Source organism: Plecotus auritus, assembly GCF_963455305.1.
Source record: "Plecotus auritus genome assembly, chromosome: 8".
Classification (NCBI taxonomy): Eukaryota; Metazoa; Chordata; class Mammalia; order Chiroptera; family Vespertilionidae; genus Plecotus; species Plecotus auritus.
This window is the reverse complement of record NC_137782.1, coordinates 155,426,644-155,442,073: the sequence shown is the minus strand read 5'-3', so window position 1 is coordinate 155,442,073 and position 15,430 is coordinate 155,426,644. Positions and strand designations below refer to the sequence as shown.

Sequence of the window (15,430 nt, the reverse complement as noted above, 5' to 3'; positions counted from 1 at the left end):
ATCCCCCCATTGTCAATTCCAAAGCACCTTCATCACCCCCAAAAGAAAGCTTGTGTCCAGCAGCAGCCCTCTCCATGCTTTTCTTCCTCCCAATTAACGGCAATCCTAATCTGCTTTCTATCTCTATGGATTTGCCTGTTGTAGACATTTCATATGAATGGAATAAATATCATTTTGTGATATTACACAAAATTCAATAAATAGTAGTTTCTTAAAGTTAGTTTCAATGTGGAATCTGAAACCGTATCAATTCTATACTGATACATTAAAATCCATTGGCCTATTTTGAACTCTGAATGGATCTTTTATTTATTTTTTAAATATATTTTATTGATTTTTTTACAGAGAGGAAGGGAGAGGGATAGAGAGTTAGAAACATCCATCGATGAGAGAGAAACATCGATTCAGCTGCCTCTTGCACACTCCCTACTGGGGATATGCCCGCAACCAAGGTACATGCCCTTGACCGGAATCGTACCTGGGACCCTTCAGTCCGCAGGCCGACGCTCTATCCACTGAGCCAAACCGGTTAGGGCATGAATGGATCTTTTACCCATGTGTGATTCTGTAGCATTATGAATTTGGTCACTTGGAAAATATGAGTCCATTGAGTTCTGCAGATCTTCCAAACGTTAACACATTTAACACATTTTCACTATACAATATTAAAAAACCAAATTCATTAGCATTATCACAGATCATGGGAGTGGATACAAATTTTCCAAAACTCTAATTAGCTTAAAAGTTCAAATTTTAGCACTGTCAAAAAACCTGCCAGTTATTTTCCTTTAAGTAACAGGTATGCTTTATTCATTTTTTTCTCCCCACTTGATTCATTTTTGAAAAATGTCTGCCAGATATGCATCTGAATAACCATATTTTGTCAATCATTCTTTCAGATAAAAGTTGTGTTTCATGAAAAAGGCAGCTAATTCAGTTTGCAACTCAAACAGTGCTTTTCCTCAAGACACCACCATACTTTGGTATCTAGCACAAGTGCTTTATTCCAGCTTCCTATGTGCCTCAGCTCTTCTCTAACCTGAGCTTTTTTGAGGCATGCCAGGCTCTGGTTCTACTAGTAATGACGGAGAACCTATCTGAATCCATATAGCAATCCTTTACTTCACTTGTCATTCTACACTTCTATTATCTTATATTATGAATAGATATGCATACAAGAATACTCAATATAACATTTTGTAACTTCCATAAGATTTTCTGTAGGTTAAATTCCTGGATAAAGACTTTTGTTACCGCCGAAACCGGTTTGGCTCAGTGGATAGAGCGTCGGCCTGCGGACTGAAGGGTCCCGGGTTCGATTCCGGTCAAGGGCATGTACCTTGGTTGCGGGCACATCCCCAGTGGGAAGTGTGCAGGAGGCAGCTGATCGATGTTTCTCTCTCATCGATGTTTCTAGCTCTCTATCCCTCTCCCTTCCTCTCTGTAAAATATCAATAAAATATATTTAAAAAAAAAAAAAAAAAAAAAAAAAAAAAAAAGACTTTTGTTACCAGGTTCGTATTTAAAATGTCTATGCATATTTTCTTTAAGAGTCCACTAGTTTACCTTTCCATCGGTAGTGTATGGGAGTAACAGTTTTGCCAAACTCTTACAACACTGAATATTGACAATCTTAATTTTCAGAAAAATGTTTAGATAATTGAAAAACAAGTACTAATTTATTTATCCACTTACTGTTTTTATATTTGATTAACTTCATCAATGACTATACTTTTTTGTCAAATCAACTTTGAGGCATGATACATATCCAGTAAAATATACCTATTTAAATTTACTTTCTGAGGAGATTTTGTTATTCACTCTATAATCAAGATACAAAACACTTTCATTACCATAAGAAGTTTCCTTGGGCCCACCCCCTTTAGTCACTACTACTCCCCCAGGAAACCAGTGATCTGCTTTCTGTCATTATAGACTACAACTGTCTTCCTAGAATATTAAACAAATCTATATGAATAAGAGATAAATATGGTAATTGACCATCACTCCACGACACCCACAGCAAATCAGGAGGGAATATGCAAATTAGCAGGACAAAGATGGCGGCAGCCAAGGAGCCATCCGGAGTGGGCGGGAGGCTTGGGTTGCCCCTGCGACAGAGGAAGCCAAGCTTCCCGCTTGCCCTGGGCCGGCCTCTAAAGGAGGGGCCTGTGGGCAGCGGCCACAGAGCAGGCCAGAGCCAGGAGGAGGCTTGGGTCGCCCCCGGCGACGGAGGAAGTTTCCTCCATCGCCGGGGGCGACCCAAGCTTCCCGCCTGCCCTGGCTGGCCACTGAAGAAGGGGTCTGTGGGTGGCGGCCACGGAGACGGCCTGAGTGTGCGGGAGGCTTGGGTTGCCCGAGCAGGTCACCGAGGGAGGGGCCTGAAAACGGCCCTCAGCCCCTCACCCAGGCTGGCCACGCCACCATCATGGTGAGGGTCCCCACTGGGGGGTGTGCCCAGCCTGCAAACAGCCATCAGCCCCTCACCCAGGCACCCCAGTGGGGACCCCCACCCTGAAGGGTGTATAGCCAGCCTGAAAACGGCCCTCAGCCCCTCATCCAGGCTGGCCAGGCACTCTAGTGGGGACCCTCACCCCATGGGGGCATGGCTGATCTGCAAACTGCCCCAGCCCCTCACCCAGGCCAGCACTGTCCCCAGTGGGGACCCCCACCCCAATGGGGGCGTGGCCGGCCTGCAAACCACCACAGGCCCCTTGCCCAGGCCACCTAGCCCCCCAAGGGAACCCCCACCCTGATCCGGGACACACTTCAGGGCAAACCAGCTGGCTCCCATCCATGCACCAGGCCTCTATCTATACTAATAACAGGGTAATATGCTAATTAGACTGGGAGACCTTCCAGGAGACCTTCAGGACATTCTTCTGGAGAAAGCCATGGTGGCGGGGCCAAGGTAGAGGTGGTCAGGGGCCAAGAGGGGAGGGCAGTTGTGGGTGATCAGACCAGGATGGGACGGCAGTTGTGGGTGATCAGGCTGGTGGGGGGGCGGGCAGTTGGGGGTGAGCAGGCCGGCAGGGGGGGCAGTTGGGGGCAAGCAGGCTGGCGGGGAGGGCAGGTGGGGGCGAGCAGGCTGGCAGGGGGGGCAGTTGGGGGTGAACAGGCTGGCAGGGGGAGCAGTTGGGGGCGAGCAGGCTGGCGGGAGTGGGCAGTTGGGGGTGAGCAGGCCAGTGGGGGGGGGCAGTTGGGGGTGAGCAGGCCGGTGGGGGGGGGCAGTTGGGGGCAAGCAGGCCGGCAGGCAGAGTGGTTAGGGGCAATCAGGTAGGCAGGCAGGTGAGCGGTTAGGAGCCAGCAGTCCCAGATTGTGAGAGGGATGTCCGACTGCCGGTTTAGGCCCGATCCCACAGGGACATCCCCTGAGGGGTCCCAGATTGGAGAGGGTGTAGGCCGCCGGGCTGAGGGACACCCCCCCATGCACGAATTTCGTGCACTGGGTCACTAGTAGAATTATAAGTAGTCTTTTGTATTTGTATACCCATTCACTTGTTGATGGATATTTGAGTTGTTTCCAGTTTGAGACTATTACAAATAAACTGCTATGAACATTCAACGAACAAGGTTTGTATGGACATGTTTTAATTTCATCTGAGTCAAGACCTAGGAATGAAATTTCTAGGTAGTATGGCTAGTTTATGTCTAATGTGATACAAAACTGCCAATCTCTTTTTCTAAGTATTTACACTGGATTACATTCTCACAAGCAATGTGGTAATTTTATATTCTCATAAGCAGTTGGCTCCACATTCTTTTCAACATTTGGTATTGTCAATCTTTTTAATTTTAGCCTTTTTAATGAGTGTATAGTAGTATCTTATTGTGGTCTTAATTTGCATTTCCTTGATGACTATTGAGGATGAGCATTTTTTGATATCCTTTTTGGTCACTGGTACATCTTCTTTTATCAAGTGTTCAATTTTTTTGCCCACTTAAAAATATCAGGTTGTTTTTTAAATTATTGAATTGTAAAAGCTTTTTATAGTCTGGATACAAGTCCTTTGTTAGATATATGTATTTCAAATAGGTTTTACCAATCTGTGGCTTACCTTTTTATTTTTCAGACAATGTATTTGGAAGAGCAAAAGGTTTTAATTTTAACAAAGTACAAAATTCATTTTTAATTTTACAGTTCTTGACTTTTGTATCCTAAGAAATCTTAAATTTTTTAAACAACTTAATTAAAATATAATTTACATACATGCATTTCATCCATTTAGACAATTCAATGGTTTTTACTGTATATTTATAGATTTGTTCAACTCGTAATTTACTCCTTTGTTTTTTAATGTTTACTCATTGGCATAACTTGAGCCCGTGTCAGCCTCTGTAGTGAGCACTGCTTCTTCATCAGTCATCGATAGCAATGTGGCTACAGTTCTAGGAATTACTAGAATGAAACTCTAGACCAGTGGTTGGCAAACTGCGGCTCGTGAGCCGCTGTTTGCCGCTCTGTTGACTAATGAGTTTGCCGCTCTGTTGACTAATGAGTTTGCCGCTCTGTTGACTAATGAGTTTGCCGACCACTAACCTAGACTCTCAATTCCAATAATTACAGGCTGTTGTTGTTCCTTGTGATTAAGCCCCTATCCCAGTGGTCGGCAAACTCATTAGTCAACAAAGCGGCAAACCGCAGCTCGCGAGCCGCATGTGGCTCACAAGCCGCAGTTTGCCGACCACTGCTCTGGACAATCTCAAGTATTCTCACTCGGCATTCCCTTGGACTCTATGAGATTGGTTTGATTATTATTGTAAGATCAGTAACCTCTTCTCTAATTTTTAATGTTATTGGCTCCCTCCTTTGTGCTCTCCAAAATACTGTTGTTATACTTCTTCTAGTGGCCCGGTGCACAGATTCATGCACATTGAAAGGAAATTAATTAGAAGGTAGCTGGCGGGATGGGACTGGGCAAGAAGGGCCAGACACGCCCTGGAGCCAATCTCCCATGGTCCCTCCCCAGCTGGCTGCACCTGGGCTGGCACTGTGGCTCGAAAGGCATCTGCGGAGTGAGCGGGGGTCCCTCCAGCAGGTGGGGTCCCTCGGCCTGGCCTGCGGGGATCGGCCGAAACTGGCTCTCTGACATCTCCCGAGGGGTCCTGGAGTGCAAGAGGGCACTTTGCAAAGTTGCTGTCATACAGGGTGTGGAATGCAAATGCAAGTGTGTAGTAAATTAGAATCGGGGCGACAGTGCCCCAGCAACAACATAACCCACGGCTAAAGGTGGAATCGCATAGCCCGTGAGGAATTGGGTTCCCTCCTCTCTGGTTTCGGGGTGTGTCACCCAAGAACTGCCACTGCCAAGTCACTGCAGCTCGGCAGCTCCTGCATTGAGCGTCTGCCCCCTGGTGGTCAGTGAGCGTCATAGTGACTGCTCGGACAGAGGAAGGGACAATTAGCATATCAGCCTTTAAGTTTATATTCTCTGTCTTGACTAGATTAAACTTGAGGGAAGAATTTTTTCCTTATTCATCTTTGAATCCTCATTGCTAAGTATGGCACTTAATATATGCAGCACTGGTAAAGTGCTGGTTGAATGACTCAAATGAGTTAAATTAACAAAACAAAAAAAATACCTGCTTAAATAAGAGGTTTTTTCTTTGGAGTACATTAAAGATTCATTTGCACGTATATAATCAGTCTAGTTTTCAATTTATAATGTTAAATTTATTGACATAGTTGTAGCAACTTTGTGATCAGTCACTATGAATTAAATCCCACAACTTAAAAATGTTTGACAAGTTAGCAAAATTTGACAAGTTAAATTTCATTGGTCATGTAAAATTAACAACACATGCAATGATATACATGTACATAATGATACTTACATTAGCTGAAAACAATTTTGAATTGGAGACAAAGGGTTCTCTAAAAACTTTTATAATTAAGTTCAGTTCCCTTATGTATTGCCGAATTTCTGCCATAAATGCCTTTACCAAATCATAGTAAGTCTGCTCCCCTGAGGTGGAAGGCTCTTCATCAGTTAAAGATAATATATTTATATCTTCCACATCTTGATGAAACATATCCATCAACACCTACATAGCCAAAGAGATTTTAAAAACCGTAATAAAATATGAATCTATAGTCAAATTTAAAGTTAAGCAGTCTAAACAATTTCTTAAAGACAGTTCTTAAATGATAAAAAGCAAACACAACTATCTTTTCTTGGATATACTGCCACTGCCCCAACTCAGTTTCTCTAAAACAGAATTTAACATCTGGTATCACAAACTGACTCCCCCAAGTTCTCTATCAATACTAGATTCTGTCTGTCTATCTCTCTTGTTAACTTATTATTTTTAATTTGTTCTTAAATCCTATCTTGGATTTCTCTCTTAGTTTTCTTATTTCATACACTTGTCATCACCACTTCATTTCAGGGCCTCACCACCTCATTTTTATTTTTTAATATACTTTTATTGATTTCAGAGAGGTAGGGAGAGGGAGAGAGAGAAACATCAATGATGGGAGACAACCATTGATTGGCTGCCTCCTGCATGCTCCCTACCAGGGATCGAGCCCACAACCCGGGCAATATGTTCTCAACCAGAATCGAACCTGGGACACTTCAGTCCACAGGCTGACACTCTATCCACTGAGCAAAACTGGCTAGGGCTCACCACCTCATATTCAAATAATTCTTATAAGCCTTCTTTGCCTACATTTGTTGGATATTGATCAAAATAAGTCCTGTTTTTTCTAAGAAGTCTACCATTATAACTCTTGCTGAACCTCATCTTTCCCCTTCCGTAAACTTCTATATCATTATCCTCATAACACAATAAAATAATAACTTCTCTTGGATGACTTTCTGCTTGTTTCAGAAAAATAAGTATAGACTCTGAAACTTTGTTTTATACTTCTCTGGCATCTCCTCCCTGTGTGAGCACATAGTATATACTCAAAAATATTTATATGATTCACTTAAAAGTATCAAGTATTTTATGTTAATTGAAAAGTAAATACTTTAAAACCAAATATTTAAAAATAAAAAAAACCCTTTGAAATCCTTTATCAGATCAGGTGATTTTTACTCTATACAGTCACATTCTAAAAGAACAAATAAACACTAAGACATGAGTAAGTGGATTTAGTAATCAGAAATAATATTCCAAGTCAATAACAATATAGTGAGAAAAAATGGAATGAAATGCTTCATCAGAAAATATTTTCTTTTCCACAAAGTCATTTTTGTAAAATGAAAATTCTGAGGTAGTATAGTGCAATGACTAAGAACTTTAGAGTCAGATCTGGAGTTCAAGTCTAGGCTTTGAAACTTCTTGGAATATTCTGGACCAAATTCTTTATGAACGTCAGTTTCCCTTTTATACAATGTATATAAGAGCATCTATTGTAAACAGTATCATAAGGACCAAATGAGATGAATCACATATATGCTTAACTTTAAAAAATGTTTGCTCTTGTTAAAGTAAAATCATACAAGTAGAATCTAAAGAAAGCTAGGTATTAAAATAAAACTCTCAAGGGTTTAGTATTTTCACAAATCTTCTAATCCAAATAAAATTTTAAGATATCATTAATAAGAGATTATTATTAACTCTACTTGAAGCAACACATAAAAGAAAAACTGTATGACATGTTTAAACACATTTTAATACTATATGTAATACTCTATTTTCTTAAAGTGATATATTCTATACTTGCCATTAGATTACTGTAAATATACCTTAACACAAGATATACAATTTTATTCTGTCTGAATAGCATTAAGTCACATAAATATTTAAGAACAAAACAAAGAAGATCAGTATCCTACCTTATCAGCACACATTGCTACTTTTATATCTTGTTTTGTAATTTCATAATGCTGTATATTTCGTACATAATTCCCCACCAGCTTTAAAATGTCTGCAGAAATGTATTCTAATACTGCTACTATGTAAACAGAAACCTGGTGGTCAATTTTATAACCTAGGACCTCCTGAAAAATTAAAAGAAAAGCATGTTTAAAAATCATATACTATAACTTTGATACTGATTTAAAACATGCATACAATTTAGCTTACCTTTTACTAAGGCCTGTGATTATCAACAACATTTAATTTTAAGTGGCTCATCTATGACTAATATATTAATTACTACTTGAAAATGTGAGCTAAGAAAAGATAAGACCAAATAACCTATCATCATGTAAAATGCTTAAGAAGTACAGATTACTAAATAAATAATCCATAATCTAAGGGAAGCCCAAATTTGGGGAAATGGGATATGCTCGTTATAAACTAAATCAGAATACCTGGAATTAACTATGACAAAAGAGGTTTTTTTTTCTCTATATAGAACAAGAGTTAATATATTACTGGTATATGTGAATGAATATCTATTAGCCTTATACCTCTAATCTTTCCAAAGGAACCTGGGCTTTCCAAAACCCTGGTATCTGAAATGTTTACATGGAAAACAGTTCATGCTATGTCCCACTGAACAATACTGGTTATTAACAGCATATTAAGTAGTCCTATTATTAGACCTCAAAGAGAGCATGGGCTTTATGGAGTTTACCAGTTCCTATAGGAAAACAAATTATATTTTCTAAACAATCCAATTAAGTGGGGAGGAAGCCAACTTTGAAATAAGTTTACTTATGAGTTGGGGACAGGATATGTAAAAACTATTAAATATTTATAGTGACAAGGATATATTATTAAGTTGAAAGATCCATTATTAGATCATAAAACTTAAAATTTAGGATTAATATAGCATACACATCTCAACTTGTTAATTCCCTTAGAAAGTAATTCAACATATGCATGATAAAAATCATGAAAAGAGAATTACAAAGTAGGCAATTACTACTAGTTTAGTAATTTTATATAACTTGCACTTATTTCCTCAGACCATTTAGTAAGATATAGGCAGATAATTCTATTCAAACAATGTGAGTATAAAATATAACCTTTTGATGCTCTTAAACATCATCTAAGTGTTTAGCCTTAAATCCTGGACAGATCAAATAGACCTGGATTTCCTAACTCTGTTACTTATAGCCCTGTGAAGTTGGACTATAAGTTACTTAATCACTTTCTGCCTCAATTACCTCATCTACAAACTGGGGATAATGATAATAACTTAGCTCACTAATAAAACTTAGATCATGCATGCAAGCATTAACATTTTGCTTGTATTATAGTATGCACAAAATTATTGATATCAAAGTGTTATTAAGGTTTTAATTCTTATAATACCTATATTTTTGATGTAAGAGTTAATCAATAGTTTGTTCACTGTATTAAAATAGAAATAGCATTATTAAGAATTTGCTTCAGTTCCTCTTTCTATTAGCTCTGGTGAGATTCAGCTGACGGAGTGATTTAAACAAGTAGGACTGGATGACCAGGTGATCTTTAGGGAATGTTTGTTCAAAGGGTACACATAGCCCAACAGCAGTCTCACAGAGGTCCCTACCATCCAACGATGTGAAGGACTAGGACCTGAAGGATTTATAGGGACATTCAGGTCAAACCAACAAGAAAGAAGTTTTATAAATTCTCTTTGAGGTTCTACTAATCTCTAAGATGAACAAAATCCAGTTACAACTTTCTTAGTTCTTTCAATTTGCTTGACTATTACTGTTGAAATTACTTTAAATCATGTTGCCCAACTTATACATTCCTATTATCATATCATCCCTCCCCATGACATGAATTCCTGGAGAAATTTAAATGAAAAAGAATTACTTGTATACTTTTCAGTTGACTCTATTACCCATAAAACATATTATTCTTAGTGTTTTGAATTCTTAGTAGGGATTTTATTTTGCTTTTAAAAGGCAAAAAAAAAAAAAAAAAAGAGGCAGTATTTCAGCTTTACCTTTAATAAAGGATGAATTTTTTCTACTGGGAGAGATAAAGGGTTTCTTCGCTTCCTCTTTTCAATAGCTGACTGGGCATCAGCTATTGCCCACTTATCAATTGGATGAGGAAAACTTTTTTGAACACGTTCCTTGGAAAATAGGAAAATAACAACTAAGCAACAAATATATTAAATAGTGCTCTTCACTTACAATTTACTTTTAAAATCCAAGAATACCAAAAGTATTTTCACATGTGGTATACTTCTTATACTACAAACATACTTAAACTATAGCTGTCAACGTATTAGTTTCTTAATTAAGCAATGAGGAGTGTTTAATTCCTTGTGTTATGGGCAAAAATCACATTCTGAATTTCAATTTCACTATGATAAAGCTAATAACAAGAATGAGTAGAAGCCATTTTAAACATTATTTATATAAAAGTTCATGGAACAAGACTTAAGCTCAAGAAGTAAATATCTAAAATCTAATTCTCATTCATTGTCCATACTTTCAATTACCAATTACAAGCTCATTTTACACTTGAAAACCTCTAAGAATTCTTTTCAATATCCATCATGCAAAGGTATTTGCCTTCAAACCTATTTACAAATCATAGAAATCAAGGGTTTATACTAGTAACAGAAATTTTAGTACACTGTAGCTCATCATTAGAGTTTGAATCCTCCATGGGTTATTACTTTTTAAGAAAATACTTCAATTTGATTTCCAGCACTTATTCCGTTAGAATTTTCATTGAAAGTGAAAGAACTTATGTTAATGTAAAAGCTGAATCTCTGTGCTTTAATAAACTAATGTAATTCACTTCAAACAAAAAATACTGTCATCCTCTCAGTTTTTAAAATCACCTTTCAGGATACCATAATTAAAACCAGTAGAGGTCGCTATTACATAATTTTAACATGGATTTTTAATTACTCAGTATTTAGTAGTACTACTAGATAAAATTAAACATCACTCCTTATTATAAATCTAAATAAGAAGTTTTTTCAGTTTTTATTAAAATGGAAAGTATAAAATAGATTTCCATGTGATGTGGGGTTGGGGGACAGGCAGGTTATTCTAGGACATGTTAAGAATAAATTTATAAATTAAGAATAGTTTAACTCTTTCAAGTTTAATAAACTTTCTCACTGTCCATATTCAAAGCTAAATCAGCTGCCAAATATAAGAAGTGATCATTTTAATTCTAATTAATGGAATTAGAAATGTGCTGAAAGAAATTATTGTAGTTAAGAATGGAATTTACATACTTTTTCAAATGTCTAATTGAAAAGCTTTTTGCCAGAATAGTTTATCCTCATATAACACAGGCAAAGATAAAGATCCAAAATATTGGGGCAGTTTGGATTGTAAAAAAGGAAGACAAAAGGGAAGAGGAAGGGGTAGAAAGGAACATCAAAAACAAAAATTATTTTCCTTCATCAAGTCAACACTATAGACTTGCTATTCCAATAGAACAACCTTACTATGATTCCCAATTAAAATTTTCACATCAATGGTTTTAGTCCATGGTTAATTCAGTGGGTATAACCATGATACAAACCTTATAATAGTATGAACCTGTGGCTTGTTAACTTTTTTTTTAACCTCAACTCATAGGAAGAAATAAATTTTTAACACGTTTTATATTATATCCTTACCCATCACACACACACTAAACTGGAACAAAGTTTCATAAAATAAAACTTGTCATTATATGCAATGAACTAATATTTTCTATTCATTAAAAAAAATGGGCAATGCACTAAAGTGATTTTATGACCTAGAGTCTAAAAAGCACTCATATACAGTGGTGATAGAAGCAGTAGAAGAAAACAGAAGGTGAACTCAATCTGACCATTCTAAAAATACTCGACATGTATCTTTGAAAAAAAAACATGGTGGCATTACAGAGGAAAATTGTAGCCAGGAATTGGGTTGGAAGAAAAAGAAAATAGAACAGCAATCCCTTTCCATCTCAATTTTATCTACCTAATTCCAAGTGTATATGTTGTTTTTAAGAAAGAAGGGGAGCCGAAACTGGTTTGGCTCAGTGGATAGAGCGTCGGCCTGCGGACTGAAGGGTCCCGGGTTCGATTCCAGTCAAGGGCATGTACCTTGGTTGTGGGCACATCCCCAGTAGATGGTGTGCAGGAGGCAGCTGATCGATGTTTCTCTCTCATCGATGTTTCTAGCTCTCTATCCCTCTCCCTTCCTCTCTGTAAAATATCAATAAAATATATTAAAAAAAGAAAGAAAGAAAGAAGGGGAAAGAAAATCAGGAAAGACAAAAAAGAAAGAATGCAGAAACTGGCCGGCGTGACTCAGTAGGTTGGCTTTGTCCTGTTCACCAGGAGGTTGCAGGTTGTGTGCTTGACTCCCTGGTGGGGGGGGGCATGCAGGAGGCAGTCGATAATGTAATCTCACATCGATGTTTATTTCTCTCTCTAAAAATCAATAAACTAGCCGGAAACCGGTTTGGCTCAGTGGATAGGGCGTCGGCCTGCGGACTAAAGGGTCCCAGGTTCGATTCCGGTCAAGGGCATGTACCTTGGTTGCGGGCACGTCCCCAGTAGGAGGTGTGCAGGAGGCAGCTGATCGATGTTTCTCTCTCATCGATGTTTCTAACTCTCTATCCCTCTCTCTCTCTTCCTCTCTGTAAAAAATCAATAAAATATATTTAAAAAAATAAATAAAATTTAAAAAAAATAAAAATCAATAAACTATTCTTTAAAAATAAAAAAAAGAATGTAAGAAAGAAGAAATAACAATGATTAAGAACACATTTTAAATTTACTTAGTGTATTACTGGAATAAATTATACAACTATATACTTAGGTAACACCAAGGGTCAGAACGTATGGGAAAAGACTGGTAAGGTCAAAAAAGATGCCATGAATGTGGAAAGGCCAAGTTGAAAGAATTACTTTATCTCTTGTAGTGACAAGTTTAATTACAATTTTAGAACAATATAAAATTTCTTTTCACAGTATTTTAATATTTTTTAAAATAAAGAAGCCCAAGGAAGAATAATCAATGAAAGATTCATGAATTACAATTAATTACTCTGCCACTTTCAAGATTAATAATTTTGTTTGTTTGAAATGAGGAACTCCATCTTGATTAATATCTAGAGGCTTTGAGAAAATAAATAAGATACAGAGGTAGTTTTGAAATACAGTTGTCTCTCATTAGTAGAACCATGTCTTTTGCTTTACTTAATAAAGATGTCTAAATAGATAATCTTAAACATCAATTTCAAGATAAATATTCTAGGACATATCAAAACTACACATGCATGTCCATGTAAATATTCAGACCACAGGTATTTTTTAAATCTAATAGTATTAAAGGCTTAGAATGTGTGAGAGATTTTTTTGTCTAGAAAGGTAGAAAATATGGAGAACTTATTTAGGAAATCTAAATATTAATGGAAAATATTAGAAAATTACAAGGATTCTTTAGGATTCAAAGGCAAAGAAAAAAGTTAAAGAAAAAATGAATGGAAAGGGAAGCAAACTTTTAAAGTTTTAGGATATGACTCCTGGGGGGGGGGGGGGAAACAGTCAAAGATAAGGAATCCAAGAAACCCTGAGTTAAATGAAAAAAAAAAAAAAAAAAAAAAAGTGTCAGTGCCCTAAGAAATGAAAGTTGGTTAAATACAGGACACATAGGGAAACAAGGGAAACAGGGAAGACATTACAAATAAAAATCAGTCTAGACAACCAGAGAGAAATAATGAACATGTACCATTATGAAAGAATAAGATCTAAGAAATAATATAAAGAAAATACTTTACCAGGGACATATCATATAAGAAATAATACTAGTTTTTGCTTCTATTTTAATAAGATTAAGTATAAAAAATGAGGAGAGGGAGCAAACCAGATTTGAGCAACTTTTATATACAATCTTTTAAAACAAATTATTTTGAAAAGACAGAGCCAAATAATATATACCCCTCCTCTGCATTCCCACAGCATTTGTATATACTTTCTATTGATCTGGAACACTGCCTAATCGACAATAGATACTCAGCTATTAGTAGCATGGATTAGTGAATATTGGCTACATCAATGAAATAAAATCCCATTCATTTGGACTATGATTTTTCAATTTTTAATGATCTGCAGTATAAATTATCAATACATTTTAATTAGTAAAACTAAAGGTATGTATGTAATCCATCAATTTTCAAGTACTTTTAAGTACCTAATTTCCTAAAACTATAGGGCAACTAAAAATGATTTTTATTTTGTGATTAAAACAAATCCCCAAGGAGCCGAATATTAAGCAAGAGCTGTTAACCCATTTTAAATTATGCTTATTCTTTAAAGTAATCAAAATATATTCTTTAGAAAGATAAAAAATACATATATTCCATTAACTCAGACTGATCTATTTTTTTTAGTACATTTTTATATGGCCCTCAATTTTTTAAAAACTTCGATGAATTCTCTTACCCCAAAATTTATTTGAAAGTCTTGCTAAATTCACAGCCCTTATTATTTTAAAAGCTCCACAAATATATTTTAAAAATGTATTAAAGAAATTAAGAGTCCTGGCCAGGTGACTAAGTTGACTGGAGCATCATCCTGTACACCGAAAGGTTGCAGGTTCGATCCCTGTTTGTGGCACATATGGGAGGTAACTGATAAAATGTCTCTCTCTCACATCATTGTTTCACTCTCTCAAATCAATGAACATATCCTTAGGTGAGGATATTAAAAAAAAGAAAGAAAGAAAGAAAGAGTCCTAATAAACCAAGAAAATGAAAAATTACTTACTGATAGAAGAATCTAAGATACAATTACGTTCATCTAAATATCTCCATATTCTTATCTAAATATCCTGCCAGGAATGGTAGATGAAGATGACTCTTGATGGGAAAAGACCCAGGTTTCCATCTTAAAAAAAAAAAAAAATCTATTCTACCATTCTGAGGTGAATAGTCTAATATATAAAACTAGAGGCCCGCTGCACGAAATTCATGCATGGGGGGCCTAGAGGGTGTCCCTCAGCCCAGCCTGCACCCTCTCCAATCTGGGACCCCTCTCACAATCCAGGACTACTGGCTCCTAACCACTCTCCTGCCTGCCTGCCTGATTGTCCCCTAACCACTCCCCTGCCGGCCTGATTGACGCCTAACTGCTCCCCTGCCGGCATGATCATCCCCACTGCCCTCCTCTGCCAGCCCGATTGCCTCCAACTGCCCTCCCCTGCCGGCCCAATCACCCCAACTGCCTTCCCCTGCGGGGCTGAGCAGACTGGGGGACTCTGGCTGGATGAGGCAGGGCTGAGGGGACTGGGGGACTAAGGCTGGATGAGGCTGGATGCTGCAGGGACTGGATGAGGCGGGGCTGAAGGGACTGGGGGACTGAGACTGGATGAGGTGGGGCTGAGGGGACTGGGGGACTGAGGCTGGATGAGGCAGGGCTGAAGGGACTGGGTGCCGCCATCTTGTGAGGGCATGGCAATCAATTAGCATATTCCCTGTTTATTGGCTGTAGTTGCTGCCATCTTGTGAGGGTGTGAGGGTCAATTAGCATATCCCCTCTTTATTAGATAGGATAAGGAGAGCCTGGCTAGTGTGGCTCAGTAGT

The 15,430-nt window shown here is 37.7% G+C and overlaps 1 protein-coding gene across 2 annotated transcripts in view; it reads right to left on the bottom strand.

Annotated features, from left to right (window-relative positions):
* The window catches only part of SOS1 (SOS Ras/Rac guanine nucleotide exchange factor 1), a 120,842-nt gene that overhangs the window by 65,066 nt on the left and 40,346 nt on the right, over positions 1 to 15,430 (bottom strand). For both annotated transcript variants that reach the window (XM_080683092.1, XM_080683093.1), the window contains exons 3-5: positions 9,842 to 9,973; positions 7,788 to 7,952; positions 5,836 to 6,045 (exon numbers count right to left, since the gene is read on the bottom strand). In XM_080683092.1, the coding sequence (XP_080539218.1) occupies positions 5,836 to 6,045; positions 7,788 to 7,952; positions 9,842 to 9,973 (507 nt within the window). The remainder of the gene's footprint in view (positions 1 to 5,835; positions 6,046 to 7,787; positions 7,953 to 9,841; positions 9,974 to 15,430) is intronic.